At 41.9% G+C, this 12872-nt stretch overlaps 1 protein-coding gene across 1 annotated transcript in view; it reads right to left on the reverse strand.

Moving 5' to 3' along the window:
• The window catches only part of GLP2R (glucagon like peptide 2 receptor), a 63589-nt gene that overhangs the window by 2816 nt on the left and 47901 nt on the right, over positions 1-12872 (reverse strand). The window contains exons 11-12 of the mRNA XM_019755222.2: positions 8259-8397; positions 713-754 (exon numbers count right to left, since the gene is read on the reverse strand). Coding sequence (XP_019610781.2) covers positions 713-754; positions 8259-8397 — 181 coding nt within the window. The remainder of the gene's footprint in view (positions 1-712; positions 755-8258; positions 8398-12872) is intronic.

Raw genomic sequence — 12872 nt, forward strand, 5'->3', positions numbered from 1 at the left:
TCCACTCAGCAAATATTTATTGAGTGGCTACTTAGTGCCACCCCTGGGAAACTTACTTTCTAACTGTGTAGATAAACAAAGAGAAGCAAATACACGTGAGCATAGGAAATGGTAGTGACATTGTGAGGTCATTCCACTGGCTCCTAAGGTCAGAGGAAAACTGTTTTGGCCTCTGCCCCGGCCTCATTTCAAGCCTCTTTCCAGAGGAGCAGAGAGCTGATTGGGGCTATGCTATAATATTAATAGTAAAAATAATCACAGTTACCACATATTAGGCCTTTACCCTGGGCTCAGCATGCCCAGAGGAACAGTAGAAGGTAGGTACGGTTATTATTCCCATTTTACAGATGAATAAACTGAGTCATAGAGACCTGACTAACTCAGAGCTCCATAGTGGGTGAGTCACAGCTTGAAACCAAATGTTTGGACTCCAAACTTCAAGCTTGTTCGATCACGCTAACACTCTCAGCAGGTCTCCCCTGGGGCCAGGATTGGGTTCCGAGCTCCCTTACACTCATCCCCACTCCTTTTCCCATTCCTCTAAGCTGCCTCCTGCTCTGTCCACTGGAAGTTCACAGTCCAGATTTGTCCCAATGCATGCCAGTCACTGCACACTCCCCCATAGCACCGTCACATACACAGAAACTTCTGGGGGCAGTAGGATGCCAGCCCAGCCCCACAGAGAGCTAGAATGGCAGCATGGCAAACGTACCTCTCCATTGGCAAAGCAATACTGCAAGGCCACAAGTAGTCCCTGCAACGAAAGGAAGAGTTGGCATGAAGTTTGACTCAGTAGAAAATGTGTCTGAGAGTGACTTGCAAAGTCCAAAGTCCTGCCCTGATCCTAGCAGCTCCCAGGAGAGGCAGGCAACCACACTGCTTGCACTAACTAGAGTTAGCAATGCTGGTTCACTTGGATTTCCATGAGGTCTCTTCTTATTTTGACACCCACCATGCTTATCAGCCTAGGTGTTTGCTCAGGTTCTCATAGGTCAACGATGATTAAATCCCAAAGATCCTACATCCTTCATTCTGCTATACAAAAACTGCAAGGCCACTGTCCTAGTTCTACTTGTCCGTAGTGGACATTGGCTGATGTACTTTTTCCTCACTTGCATCCTTTCCTTTTGGAAACTGACCCTCTCCTACTCTCTAGGCTCCCGGCAGTGGTCGCCATGATCTAGGATGGCCATCACCCCAATAATCAATCCAAATGGTCATGTGGCCCAGTAGGGCCAATCTGACTTCTTTTCACTAGGAAAGAAGAGAGGTCACACTTTCTTTCTTGCATTTGCCGGGTTTATAGTTAAAGTAAGTCTGGAGATACTTCTGGACATCTCCCCAATTCCATGGAGAGAGCCTGTCTGAGGATGAAGCCAAAAGAGAGAAAAGCTGAGGCTGGAGATGGCGAGAGACATAATTCTGTTGATATTGTTTGAGTACCTGCATTCAGCTAAGTCTGCACGATCCTAACATTTTCGTTTATGTGAGATAATAAACACCACTTATCAAAATATTTCTTTTGAAAAGGTAGATAATTTCACATCAGTCATTTGACATCACACTTAGATTAAAATAAAATTTAACCACAGGAGGCACTCAGGTGATCTGGGCTCTGTGTCTGCGTCGCTGACTTCATCTTGTACCACGATTCTATATATTCCTGGCTTCTTCCAGCATCTCAACCTCATGTATGAGTTATCTGTTGCTGTATAACCTAGTGGACCAATGAAATAAAGATTTATCATCTCACATACTTTCTATGGGCCAAGACTGGCAGTGGCTTAGCAGGGTATTGTGGCTTAGGGTCATTTTTTCAGGTTGCTGTCCAGATGTTGGTTGGAACTTCAGTCCTCTGAAGGCTTGACTTGCTTCCACGGTCATGGCTCATATGGCTGGCAAGTTGGTGCTGGGTGTTGGTAGGAGGTCTCCATAGAGCCAGTTGACATGGCCGCTGGCTTCCCCCAGAGCGGGGATATCCAAGGGAGCAAGGCCCTCGAAAGTGACATACCTTCATGTTCACAATTCTTTAATGGTAACACAGGTCAACCTTATTCAGTGTGAGAGGGGACGACACACAGCCTTGCATCCTGGGAGACAAAGATCATTGGGAGCCATATTGGAAACAGCTGATTTCTTCCTTTAGTCCCTTCACACTTTTTGTTTTCCGAACGATTCTTCCTTCAAATCTCTGCTTAACTGGCTTCTCAAAATTCAAGTCTTAGTTCAAATATCACCTGAAAGAGAGGTCTTTCCTAGCTACTCAATTTTGGGTGGCTATTCCAATCACTATCACAGTACTCTATTTATATTTTTCACAACACCAGAATTATATTATTTATTTGTCAACTTGGTTCTTACCAATCCCTCTCCTCCCACCCTCAAACAAGACTAGCATTTTTATTTAGTCTTTTCACTGCCATATCCCCAGCACCTTAAACAAATGCCTGACACATAATGGGAGCTCAACGATATTTGTTGAATGAATAAATGAGTGAGTGAATGAATGAATGAGTTGGGCTTCTGTCACTTACAACTAAAAGAGTCTTGCCTTAAACAATGTCAGACCACTTCTAAAATATGACCAGACAGTTTCTTTCTGTTCTTGTCCTAGTTATTTAAGTTGTGGATACAAGGGTTGCAATGAAAACCATAGGCCACCTTTACATGGTATTTTCAATTACAAAGTATCAGTGTTGGGGAAGAGTCAATAAAGGGATCATCTCTTGATGTTGGAAATGTTTTCTGGATTTACTGCTTCATTGCCAGAGGTCTGGAACCACATATGCTTCAGTTAATGCTTGTTTCCACTGTTTTTCCAGACTCCTATGCTTCCTGATTTGTTAAAGTCACATGTGATAACATGCGTGCCATGGCTTTCCCTGTGACGTGAGGGTCTGTGGGACTTAGGGTGTGTATATGATATAGTGAAGCTGGATATGTGAACAGGACTCAAGTACTCGAGTGTTTATGGGAAGACTCTCATAAAGTGCCAGAACTCACAAGTAAAAAACACGTTCCAACTAAAGGGTGAAGGTCACGGCACAGGCTGACACTCCCATTTCTCTTAATAATATTTCTCTCACCCCTATTGCTGGCAAGGGAGGTTCAGTATTGGGAAAAATGATGACATTGAAAAGGAATTATAAAATGGTGCCCTGGAGGAAGACTTTTACCCTCTTCCTTATAGAAGCAGGAGGTCTCCAGGCTGGCTATCACAACATAAATCAAATGCTTGGATTCTCCTCACCAATATGGAATTTTCCTTCTCTCATGCAACTAGCTATTCCAAGGCTATAGCTCCTAACAGGGGCATGGTGGTACCAGTTGATTATTTTCACACATGCATTCTCATTGGGGGTTCACAGGTGCCTTGTATAGTTGGCAGGGCCAGTACTATTTGCCTCTGAGCACATAATATTAGAAGGGTGGCTTAGAGCATGCCAGAATTCTCATAAATGAGTTGGCAAAAATAGGATTCCACATCACAAATATATCTTTCACTCCCTCAGGTTCTTGGTTCACTGTTTAAGGAATATCTTGGAGTCTGGTTACCTCTCATTCTAGATAAAGCAAGTGTGAAGGGAGAGGTCCGACAGAACACATATCGGCACCACTTGGCCATCTCTCCAGAGATCCCTTGATTGCAGGGAGCTGGAGGAAATCACTAAGCAATAAGCTCTGTGAAGAGTGAAGGACCCCCCCCCCAAAGCAGCAAGAAAAGAAAGTTGCTAGATCCAATGTTGATCCCTGCTGATTCACTAAAATATGACCCACTAAATGTGCAACCACACATCTGCCCATTCACGCTCTCACCTCTGCCTGGTGGGATGGAGGGGAACAGTGCAGCGGTATTCAAAAGGTGGGAGGCTGCTGGCCATGCACAAATATGTCCCTCTAAGCATGTTTTCTGGCTCAGTCTGCAGAGACTCTCCAATTGCTCACGTTCCTCAGCGTTGCATGGTGGTGAGCAGAGCTGTCTGGCTGTAGGACTAAATGATTCAGTGTGGTAGCTAGTCTCCAGAGATGGCCCCAATGACTCCGTCCCTCCCTGTAGGCATATGCTACTCCTCACATCAAGAGGTGGGCCTTATTTTCCCCTTGAATCTGGGATGACCTTGTGACTCTCTCTACCAATACAATATGGTAGAAGTGACATTCTGAGACTTCTGAGCCTACGCCTCAAGGAAGTTGGAAGTTTCTACTTTCTCCCTCTTAGAACATTTGTACTTGGGATGCTCCAAGAGTCCAGCTGCTGTGCTGGGAAATGTTCAAAATAAATGGAGAAGCCACATAGATGAGAACTGAGGCTCTCTAACTGATAGCCTCAGCTGAGCTCAGTCAATAGCCATGTGAATGAGCCGTCTTGGATGGTCCAGCCCAATCGTGCCTTCAGATGTTTGCAGCCCCAGCCAAAAATTACATGTATCAAAAGGACCGCCCCACTGAGTCCAGATAGCACAGCTCACAGAACCATTAAATATAATGACATGGCTACTGCTTTAAGCCATAAAGTTTTGGGGTAGTTTGTTACAAGGGAATAGATGACCAAAACATCAGAGGAGTGTGATAGGCTAGAATTCCTTCTCAGAAATCGGTTCCAAAAAGCTCCTCATGAGTGTCTGATCGTTGGCTGACTTTGGGTGTATGACATCAGCTGATTAAGGGCTCACGTAACAGGTCGAGTCCTCAGGGAAAAAAAGGCCACCAAATACTACAGATATAGCAGCTGCAGCTTTTTGTTGTTGTTTTCTAATGTGGGATTATCTTTTAAAGATTAAGACCAAATAACATAGGAAACCCAAATTACTAAACCTTAGCTTTTGAAATCCTCCAAAAGATTGATGTAAATTTAACATGGTTTCATAATGAAAAGTTACTGATTGGTTCTTTGTCCCAGTTCAAAGCCACACACAAGTCAGCTCTAACAGGAGCAAAATAGAGCCATTGTCCAACTGCCCAGACCATACCTCAGGCTCTGTTGCCTTGACCTTTGGTGAGTGTGCAGTGGACACTGTCCCTACTCTGTCCACAGAATCACAGCACCTGAACCTGTCTGGTGGCAGTGGCTTTAAGACTCTGATATAGGGAACTTGGTGACTCCCAGTTCTGACCTTCACAGGGCACCTGAGGGACACATGGCATAGTGGTTACAAGCAAGGGCTTAACCTCTGCATACAAATCTCACTTCTGGCGCTTATTAGTTATGCAAATTCTCTTCTCTCAGTTCCTTCATCTTTTTTTTTTTTTTTTAAGATTGTATTGGGGAAGGAGAACAGGAATTTATTGGGGAAGAGTGTGTACTTCCAGGCCTTTTGTTTCCAAGTCAACTTGTTGTCCTTTCAGTCTTAGTTGAGGAGGGCGCAGCTCAGCTCCAGGTCCAGTTGCCGTTTTCTAGTTGCAGGGGACACAGCCCACCATCCCTTGCGGGAGTCCAACTGGCAACCTTGTGGTTGAGAGCCCAGTGGCCCATGTGGGAATCGAACCGGCAGCCTTCGGAGTTAGGAGCATGGAGCTCCAACTGCCTGAGGCACCGGGCCGGCCCTCAGTTCCTTCATCTTTAAAATGATGTAATAACTTCTCCCTCAGAGTGATATGAGGATTCAACGAGACTAAAAGTGTTTGGGGGTAAACAGATATTTTCTAGTGTACCATTTTAATTCCTCTGCTGGTATTCTTACTATATTTTTTTGAGTTATTTTCTTAGTGTTTGTTCCAGAGATTATAACATGCATCGTAATTTACCACAATCTTGTTCATATTAGTATAACAATTCTGGTAAATTATGGAAACTTTCCTTTAATACAAGTCTATTTTTTCCTTGCTCTTCTATGCTTTTATTGTCATAATATATTAGATCTTTATATAATACAGCTTATAATAATAATAATAACCATACAGTTTATGATATTTTATGTCTTTAAAATCAGTTGAAGGAAAGAGAAAATATATACATTTATACCTTTCATATTTACCTATATGTTTACCTTTTCTAGTGTTTTTTATTTCTTCGTGTGGATTTGAATTATCAACTGCTGTCATTGTCTTCCATCCTGATGGGTTTCCTTCAATACTTCTCTTAAGTTTGCTAGCAATGAATTTTCTTAGACCTTGTTTATGTATGTCTTTATTTCGCCTTAATCTTGAAACATAATCTTGCTGACTATAGAATCCTTGATTGAATTTTTTCAGCAGTTTGATTATGTCATTCCAATTTTGATTGCATCATACCACTTTTTGATTACGTCATACCGTTTTCTGTCCTCCATTGTTTCTGATCATATCAGATGTTAATTGTGTTCTCAGTTCCCATATGTAATAAGTCATTTTTCTCTTATTGCTTTTAGGATTTTTCTCTTTGTGTTTGACTCCCAACAGTTTAACTATAATGTTTCTAGATGTGAATCTCTGTTTTTTCCTATTTGGAGCTCATTGAGCTTCCTGGATGTGTAAATTAATGTTTTTCATCAAATTTGGGGAGTCTGCAACCACTATTTCTCCAAATTATTTTTTTACCCCTTCCTATCTCCCTTCTCCTTCTGGGACTGTCACATGTGTATGTTGATTTTCTTGATGGCATTCCACAAATCTCCGAATCTCTGTTATTTTTCTTCATTCTTTGTTTTTATTCTGTTTCTCAGACTGGATAATCTCAATGACCTATTTCCATCTTCATTCTGCCTCCTCAGTCTGATATTGGGCCTCTCTGCCCCAACTAGGATCACAATTTCTGGCTGTGACATTGTCTTTCCTTGTTCCTTTGCCACTGAGATCCCTACTGTACCTGACAATGGCCGGGGTCTGGGCTTTTTCTGCTTTCTGATCTATATCAAGTCAGTCCCTTTCTGCAGTGAAGCTGCTAGTTGTCACTAGAATTTCCTCACGAATGGAGAAGGCGTTGGAGGACAAGAACAGTCTCAGGAAAAACATACAATACAAACTCCCACTATTCTTACTGAGGTTCAGTAATTTTTCGTGAATAAACTCTTCTCACTTTTGCATGACTTTGGTTGATTTCCAGGATCTTGAAATAGATGTTATTGACAATTTTGTCAAATTTTATTGTTGCTTTTTGCAGAGAGGTTTTGCCAAGCTCCTCTCTTCATTCTGGAAATCCTGCTCCTATACTAGCATTTTAAGATTATTAATTCCAAGATTATCACTCTGTGGAATCTTTGCTGCGTCCACACTGTTTGTGGTAGTCTTTTGCATTAGTGGTCTTTGCTAATGAGTCATGCCTCCCAGTTTTCATGCCCTCATGCACTCTCCTCCTCTTCAATCCAGGCTGGGTCTGTGACTTACTTTAAATAGTAGAATGCAGTGGTAGTAGTATTCTTGTGCGAGTTCCAGGCCTGGGCATTTAGAAGGCCTGGAAGCTCCTGCTTTTGTGCTCTTGGGAGCCCTGAACTGCCATGTAAGAAGTTCATGCTAAAGAGGCCATGGGAAGAGAACGTGCAGTGAGTGAGAGGCCCTAAGACTCTATGGAACTGAGGAATGTAGTTGACAGTGAGAAATGAAGCCCCAGACATTTGACCCAAATAAAGCCACTCCAGCCAGCCCCCGCCATTTGAGCCTTTCCAGCTTAGGCACCAAACATATGGGTGGAGAAGTCATCTTGAAAGTTGGAGCCCAGCAAGCATCACATGTAGCAGAGCTGAGCCATTCTTGCTATGTCCTATCTGGATTTCTGACCCCCAGAATCATGAGAAATAATAAAAATTATTGTCATTTTGAGCTACTGAATAATAAATAACAATTCAAGCAATGGATAATCAGAATACCTAGGTGAATTAACCACAGCTGGCTTCCTGTTTCTTGTTTCAGCCCCCACACATCTGTCAAGGTTCAAGAGCCTCCTGGTCTTGACTCATTAGTCCCTACTCAAGTTGCGTTGTGCTCTAAATATGTCACGTGAGGCACACATACCTTCATTTTGCACCATGCTCTGTAGAGAACCCAGCAAAAATAGACACTTAATAAAAGGCTTCATGTTGCCATTCAGTTAATATGATCATGAGTCACACCAACTATTATAGCCCAGCTCACAGACCACTTTTCCCTTCTTAGTCACCATGTCATGCTGGCAGGAGCAAGGCCACACTTCTGTCTACATAGTGTCCTAAGGCCAAAGAGCCTCCCTGATAAAGCCTACAGATTCTATTTCCATCTGTGGGCTTTCTCAATTTTGATCCTGTTTGGATCAAAGGCATTTTATTTTCTTCAAAAGCCAAAGCCTCGTGGTTCAGATGCTTACTTACATGGAAGGAGCTCAGAGTCAACTGAATGAAGAGTCGAATAAGTTTTGAAAATCCTTGAACTTGATCGTCAGTGATGAAAGAGAAGAGAATCTCGTGAACCCCCAATAAAGGGATGAGAACCAGCGTCGATTTTGCCAATCTGAAAATGACAACCAAATAACCGTCAGGAGGGCCACTTTGGGAATGGGCAACATTTCCTCCTCTTCTATGCATGTCTTTATTGCAGGTCTTACTACCTTAATAAATAGTTGATTTTCCAGTTTGCTTCCTTGGCTACACATTGAATGCCTTATGGGTCAGTGTGGGCTTGTTCTCTGATGGATCCAATACCTGGCTCATGGCAGATGCTCAGAAACCATGAATGAGTGAGTGAATGAATGAATTTCCCCATATAGATTATGATACACCCACCAGATCTTAACATTTTGCCTGATGGATAGATTTCCACGCACAGGGCTGTCACCCTGGGGCACTACATCTTTACCGCGTTTGAGAAATGTCCTATTACCTGGTTAGCAGGTGCCTCTATGTCTCTCTTTATTCAGGACTTCCAATGTCAGTGCTTTACTGAGTCTGAGAAGGGGAAATAAATACCTTGCCCAGGGTGACACAGCCACTAAGTGGCAAATTCCTGCCTGGAAGTGAGGCTTCTGACTTCCACACAGGTCCTGCATACTCCATGCAAGGTTTCACTATCAGCCCCTGTGCTATCCCTCACCTCTGGTGATGGCGAGGGCTGCAGGAAATGAGAAACTGATGCTCCTCATAAAAAATGTTGTGTGGAAGCTCCCGGTTGTATATACTATACACAAAAAAGATGACATTCTTTTATACCACCCACGTGAAAGCGCACAGCTGGGGCCCAAACATCCCGTATCACATACTGGTGGTTCCCAAACATGGCTGACTATTTGACTATTAGAGTTCCTTACAGAGCTTTATGTACATACATACATACATACATACATACATACATACACACACACACATCCTCCTGAGGCCCAGTGATGACCCTCTGAATTAAAACCTCTGAAACCTGGGCCCCAGGAAAGTGAATTTTTAAGGAATTCCTCCTGAGATTCTGATAAGTAGCCATATTTGGGAACAACTGCTCTTTACCATTGAGCTGCTTCTTGATTTAAAACTATTAGGTTGGTGCAAAAGTAACTGCGGTTTAAAAGGTTAAAAACAATTGCGAAAAATGCAATTACTTTTGCACCAACCTAATACCTATATTAGCAACGATGACTCATATTCAGGGCACAAACAAAGCTACTGTCTTATACACATTGGGGAAAAAAGAGCTAAATTGTAATGATTTTTTTAGCTCAAGTCACTTTCTTAAAGGGACAGACTAAGAGGTTTCTCCAAAACGCCATGGAATTAGAGACGTAGAAACATGCAGGGTCATCAACAGTGTCTTCAGGACGGTTTAACACTATCCAAGAAAAAGCGACGCTTACTATGAATCCTATGTCTGTGAGAGCCATTCTAATGCAATGTTATCAAGGAAACAAAACTCCAAACCTTTGTGTCCTAACAGAACCCAAAGCCAGTAAGAGCTGAGCGGGAGTTACCACGAAGGAGGGACTCCACCTGGGCATGTGGGTTGCGGTGTGTCCCACGGCCTTGACTGTCCAAGAGAGGCCAAGGAGAGATTATTTCAAGAGGGTTTTTGTATTGGTGTCTTAATTTCCAGAAGTGTTTTGAAACCCTCTAGCTCAGAGGTTGCAAAGTGGCGACCTGAGTTGTCTTGACCCACAAACATTTTCTGCTTATGCTAGGAAGTGATTTTTGTTATTGGAGCCAATTTTAAATGATAAGGCAATTTTGAGTAAAGATGTCCAGATTTCCAGCTTCTTTTGAAAAATGGGGAGATCTGGCAACACTGGGTCCAAATTCTTGCTTGGCAATAGTCGGCTACAGCTTGATGGTGGATGTCCCTCTAGTGGGAACATGCGCTCTCCAACTCCCAACCAGCTTGCTGAGCCCTTGCAAGTATTTGAGTTTGTGACACTTGCTCTGAGTTATCTGGATTTTAAGGAAACATACTTACATTCTTACATGTGACCCGTGTCTTACCATCAACTTATCTTGGGGCCTTGCTATGGCATTATTATTATTATTATTATTATTGGTATTATGAACTCCTTTTTAATGACAACAGATGGTAAATTTATACAAATTACAGGCTAGAATATAATGAATACAAAATCCATCCAGATAATGGTTAAAAAACTATCATTTAACAAAAGTAAATCTGAATCAGTGGCTAAAGAACTCAAGCCCCCCATTTTGACAGTTAGTGCATCTAAAGCCTGTCCCTAGTCACAGCTCTATTCAAGACTATAGCATGTCAATGGCTAGTGATTAAAACTTTCTAACACTTTTAAGCATTAATGTCAAGAGACATTTCATAACAGATTCACTATGCAAAACTCAAACAAGAATACGTGAATGTTCTTTGCAAACTGCAAGGTGCTGTGAAGATGTTGTTAGCTGTTACTATTATTACTAGTCAGTGAGATTTCACTGAATTTGAGAAAAAGGAAGATTAGTCTGTGTAACTGACAAATATGACTTGCAGAACATCTTAAAAGGAATGCAGATATTACTTTCAAGTGCACATAGCAACAAAACAGGCAACGAAAGCATGGCCAGGAGTGATGGTAAGTTCACTAATTCCAAACCATTTTTTTTTAAATTCCAAACCATTTAAATAAATATATAAAGGATTAAGCTATTCCTGTTACATGTAATGTTTAGCGTTAAGTTCCCAAAGTCCCTAAAAATTATTTTCTCGGGTGACCCTTTCTCCCTGCAAAAAAAAAAAAAAATCAAATCTTGTCAAGTTATTAATGTGCTGCTTCTGCCCAGCTCTTGCAAACTTTGTCTTAAATATAAGAGCTGAGTCTGAATTAATTGGCATTATGTTTTTGAAATCAACTGTTAATTTCAGAATAATTTTATATCTGTACAAAAGGACCAAGATAGTACAGAGTTCCCAGACGTCCTTTGCTCCATTTCCTCTAATGTTAAACTCTTATATAACAAGGGTACATACGTCAAAACTGAAAAACCGATATTGTACGTGATTATACTCCAGACTTTATTCAAATTTTACCAGTTCTTCCACTAATGTTCTTTTTACATTCCAGGATCCAACCCAAGAGCCCACATTTAGTATGGGATGATTTTTAAAGAATGAGCACCTTTTTAATGAAGTTTGGGGCCATTTTAGTAACTATCAACTCTTAGCATGGGTGTCAAAAGGGACTGCCAACTCCTCACCTCACTCTACCTTTTCCTTGGACAAAGTACTATTTGTGTCCCTGTTCAGATTAATATCCATGAATATCTATATCAGTTTACTCTTATGAACTATGTTTATACATATTTTTCATTTATAATCATTTGTTTATTTAAATGGCTGAGTTTATTGCAGTCGTTTAGCTATTCAGCAAATATTTATTGAGCATCTGTTCTGGCCACATGAGAAAGTACAGTGGGAGGGAAGGGGCTGGGGTCAAAGGAAGCAGAGTACCTTAACACAAATTGAGGTACTCTCAATTTGTTGAGGGGTCTCAACACAAATCCCAGCAGGGACAGTACCTGGGGCCTGGGTTCAAATTCCAGCACTGCCAACTGCTGGCAATGTGACCTTGGGCAAACTATTTAACATCTTTATATGTAAAAATGAGGATTATACTACTAATAATATAATATAAAATATTGAAACAATAAAGTGTTATTGATAATAATACCAGGCAGTGTCATTGTAAGAATGAAATAACATGTGGCAAATTCACAGAATAAATGATATCTGATACATGATAAATGATCACTAAAATTTAGCTATTCCTATTTTTAAAGAAGCCATCCCTGCCCTCAAGTTGCTTACAATCTCAATGATTGGATCAATTTTTCTTCCATTTGTGACATTTTCATCTTTGGTTGCTCAGAACCAGAAAGTCCTTTCAGAAAGAGCTCTGGGGTTAGCATGTTAAGAAATGATTTGCCTTTATAAATTCATTAAGAGCTCTGCCCTACACACTGCACGGACAGTTAAGACCTTTTATCTAGAGCAAGTGAGCCGCCTTGGTGCTGGAACCACAAAGAACAGAGAGCTCCATCCACGCTGAGGGTCTGTGGTGTCAATCACATTCCAGGGCCATTGCTCTCCCTCAAGCTTGGCCAGCTGTCCCTCTCCAGGCCAGACAGATGGTCCGGTGACAGTTTCTTCCTCTTCAGTTGTGGAAGCCCAGGGGCGAGGGCTAGGACTACAGAAGGTTCTCCAGTTCCTAGCTACTTGCCTTTTTGGCAAGGCCTAAATGTGCTTAATTTAAACTTTCCTAAAATAGACTCCTGGAAGGGGACCAAATCTTGAGAGCACTGTTCTGAAAGTTCTCAAAATCTGGGAAAGTTGGAGACATGCCTGTTCTTACCAGAGTTTGGACAAAAATGCACTAGATCCATTGTCCCCTCCTCCTTACCCTAGCAGAGGGCTCTAATGGAAAACAAACATGGAGGGGGGTGTGGAAGAGGAGACCCTCCCAATCTGGAAGGGCACAGTGTGAGCTGGGGGTGCTGATGACCCATGGAGGTGACTGGAAG

The sequence above is a fragment of the Rhinolophus sinicus genome, linkage group LG15, assembly GCF_036562045.2.
Source record: "Rhinolophus sinicus isolate RSC01 linkage group LG15, ASM3656204v1, whole genome shotgun sequence".
Taxonomy (NCBI): domain Eukaryota; kingdom Metazoa; phylum Chordata; class Mammalia; order Chiroptera; family Rhinolophidae; genus Rhinolophus; species Rhinolophus sinicus.